At 39.2% G+C, this 3,547-nt stretch overlaps 1 protein-coding gene across 1 annotated transcript; it reads left to right on the plus strand.

Annotated features, from left to right (window-relative positions):
- Window positions 1–905: 905 nt before the first annotated feature.
- LOC124895304 (cytochrome P450 714A1-like) lies at window positions 906–2,934 on the plus strand (the record flags this gene model as incomplete). Its single annotated transcript, XM_047405739.1, is given in 4 exon segments — window positions 906–1,132; window positions 1,420–1,670; window positions 1,914–2,286; window positions 2,447–2,934. Coding segments are annotated over 4 exon segments (1,286 nt in total), but the record flags the coding sequence as incomplete, so codon positions are not given.
- Window positions 2,935–3,547: the final 613 nt, after the last annotated feature.

Below are 3,547 nucleotides of genomic sequence, written 5' to 3' on the forward strand. Positions count from 1 at the left end.
AAGATGCGGGAAGCACGATTGAGATGGTTCGGACACGTGAAGAGGAGGGGCATGGATGCCCCGGTCCGTAGGTGTGAGAGGCTAGCGTTGGATGGTTTTAGGCGGGGTAGGGGTAGGCCGAAGAAGTACTGGGGTGAGGTGATTAGGCGGGACATGGAACAGTTACAGCTCACCGAGGACATGACCCTAGATAGGAAGGTCTGGAAGAGGCGAATTACGGCAGAAGAGTAGGGCCAGATTGGGTCGCTAGTGTAGGGAATTACTTGGTGGGGGTTTTTTATTTTTTTTATTCCTGTTATGATTCCGTATTCAGTGTTCCATGCTTATTACGAATCTGTGTGCTTTCCTCTGCTTTCCTCTGTTTTATAGGTGTTTGTGTGATATCTTGTGCCTGAGCCGGGGGTCTTTCGGAAACAGCCTTTCTACTTCATCAGAGGTAGAGGTATGGACTGCGTACATCTTACCCCCCCAGACCCCACTAAGTGGGAATACACTGGGTTTGTTGTTGTTGTTGTTGTTGTAGTTGAGTGATTATCTAAAATATCAACTCTTAAAGTATTGAAGTATGACTCGCTAGTTTTTTTTACTAGGACAAAAGTGACTTAACATTTCCTTATGCTTGTTCTGAGTGGTGGATTCGTGAATTTTATGTCATGGGAATTCAATTGCTTTCCATCCAATTTTTAATTTATCTAGGACACCCATTATCATATCTATCTGGAGATTGAGTTCCCGCTCAGTGTTTTTATTTTTTTAGAAGAATTTTACTAAATTTTTATAATATATATGTTAGGGTTAACCATTATGGATGTTCTGCAGTTGTGTCTTTTTTCCTGAAGTGTGAAACGATCTATTTATTCTTGAATAGCTTGATCTTATGCTAAGTTTTACTGATTTAATTGCAGGTCCCGTATATACATATTCAACGGGAAACAAGCAGCATTTGTATATGAACCAGCCGGAGCTAGTAAAGGAAATGAACCAGAGTATTAGCCTGGATTTAGGGAAGCCGTCTTATGTCACTAAGAGACTTGCCCCTATGCTTGGAAATGGTATTTTGAGGTCTAATGGCCACATTTGGGCCATGCAGAGGAAAATCGTTGCACCCGAATTCTTCATGGACAAGGTCAAGGTAATTGATAAAAAAAAGAAAATAACAACAAACTTGACACTCATATTATACTACAATTTATGATATGGATATATAATTATACAACCAAAATAACTGGAACTAGTTATGAAGTTTGTCGCTAGTCTGTTGCGAAATTGCTCTTAGCTAACATAACATTTTGATAGTTTGTTGCTATCGGTCGCCAAATAGGATTAGTGACAGATTTTGTTGTTTAGTATGTTACAGAATTTGTCCGTCGCTAATTCATGTTCTTTTAGTAGTTATGAATCTTGAACATAAATTTACAGGGCATGGTGAGCCTGATGTTGCAGTCAGTTGAGCTATTGACCAGCAAATGGGATGAAAGGATTGAAGCTGAAGGAGGGAAAATGGCGGAGATTAGTGTGGGAGAGGATCTAAGAAGCCTCTCAGCAGATGTGATCTCAAGGGCTTGCTTTGGGAGTTCTTATTTCAAAGGCAAAAAGATTTTCTCAAAGCTTCGAACCCTTCAAAAAGTCATATCAAACCAAAGCATTCTTTTTGGTTCTCCCGCTTTAGGGTACGTTTTTCGTTAATGAACTTGATGCCTTTTTTTTCATATTATCTATCTTTTAGATTTTTGTACATGAGTAGAGAAGAATCTACATTATAACAAGGTTCAATCGAATCTAATAGCTTTGGCTTAGACACTATAATGTGTTAAAAAAACATAAATAGACACTACAAATTTAGTTTGCCAGAACAATATATTTCGAATTGGAGGGAATTGTTTCCAACTATTGACATGTGGACTATGTTATAGGTTTCTTCCGAGTAGGCAGCAAAAGGAGATTGAGAACTTAGAGAAGGAGATAGAATCGTTGATATGGGAAGCCGTGAAAGAACGAGAAAGGGAATGCTTAGAGAAACCCTCAAATGAGAAAGATTTGTTGCATTCGATACTTGAGGGAGCCATCAATGATGGTAATGTAGGTGAGAATTCGTCCAGGAAATTCATAGTTGACAATTGCAAGAACATATACTTTGCAGGGCATGAGTCCACTGCTGTTGCTGCATCATGGTGCCTCATGCTTCTGGCTCTGCATCCAGAATGGCAGTCTCGTATCCGCGAGGAAATGTCTCAGATTTGCCCCAACGGTATCCTAGATGCAGAGTCAGTCTCCAAGATGAGAATGGTACTAATCACATTAATCCTTGACTACTTAGCCATATCACTTTAAATTATTAATTTTTGTTAAATTGTGCGATCATCTCGTAAAGTTAGGAGACATTTTTTATTACTTGAGTATGTTATGTCTCAACAATTTGTATCTAACAATTAAACTTGACATTAAGGTGACAATGGTTATTCAAGAAGTGATGCGTTTATATCCACCAGCAGCATTTGTGTCAAGGGAGGCGCTGGAGGATACACAGATTGGTCATATTGTTGTGCCAAGAGGTGTATGTTTGTGGACCTTGATCCCGACACTGCATCGCGACCCTGATATATGGGGACGAGACGCCAATGAATTCAAGCCAGAAAGGTTCGAAAATGGAGTTTCAAGTGCTTGCAAACTGCCACAAGTTTATATTCCATTCGGACTAGGTCCTCGGCTCTGCCTAGGCCGGAATTTTGCGATGGTGCAGCTCAAGGTTGTAATTTCACTCATAATTTCCAAGTTCCGTTTCTCTCTGTCTCCCAAATACAGACACTCACCGGCTTATAGGATGATTGTAGAACCGGGCCAAGGAGTACAAATTCTTGTTGAGCGATTGAAGCAATGTTGACACAGGATATAATATGCCTCAGTATACATAAATAAATACATTGCTGTCTTTTACTTGGGTGTCTATGACTAGTAGATACTAGTGCATCACCCGTGGTTTTTTTTTACTTAGCCCATCCTCTTCTAGTTATGTTTCCGTCCTTTTGGTAACATAAAAAATGGTCTCTGGATAGGTTATTGGGTTAGTTACTTTCCGCATTATATAAAGATTTGGTTTAAATTAACCAATATACAGATTTGTTACATTATCAGACTATATTTAGCTGTTATATAGTACGTAGCATATAAGATATAACCATATCAACTGGGTCATTAATGGTTTAATATAAGAGTGTCAAGTGGGCCGGGTTGGGCCACCCCGGAACCGGCCTGTTTAGTTTAACCGGGTTGTGGGTCGGTTCCGGTCCGGGTTGGAGTTAAGTGGGCCGTGCCGGTTCCGGATTCAATAGTAAAAATGTTGAAAACAACCCTGAACCAGCCTACTTAACCCAACCCGGTTAAACCCACCTAAACTCAATCAAACCCGGTTAAAAATCGGTCAAATCCGTTTTAAAAAAAAAATAAATCCAATATAAACTATATACACTACAATTACATACACTATATACACTACAATATACACTATATACACTCCAATATACAATATATATTTTTTAAAAAATATATA

Source organism: Capsicum annuum, unplaced genomic scaffold, assembly GCF_002878395.1.
Source record: "Capsicum annuum cultivar UCD-10X-F1 unplaced genomic scaffold, UCD10Xv1.1 ctg81203, whole genome shotgun sequence".
Classification (NCBI taxonomy): domain Eukaryota; kingdom Viridiplantae; phylum Streptophyta; class Magnoliopsida; order Solanales; family Solanaceae; genus Capsicum; species Capsicum annuum.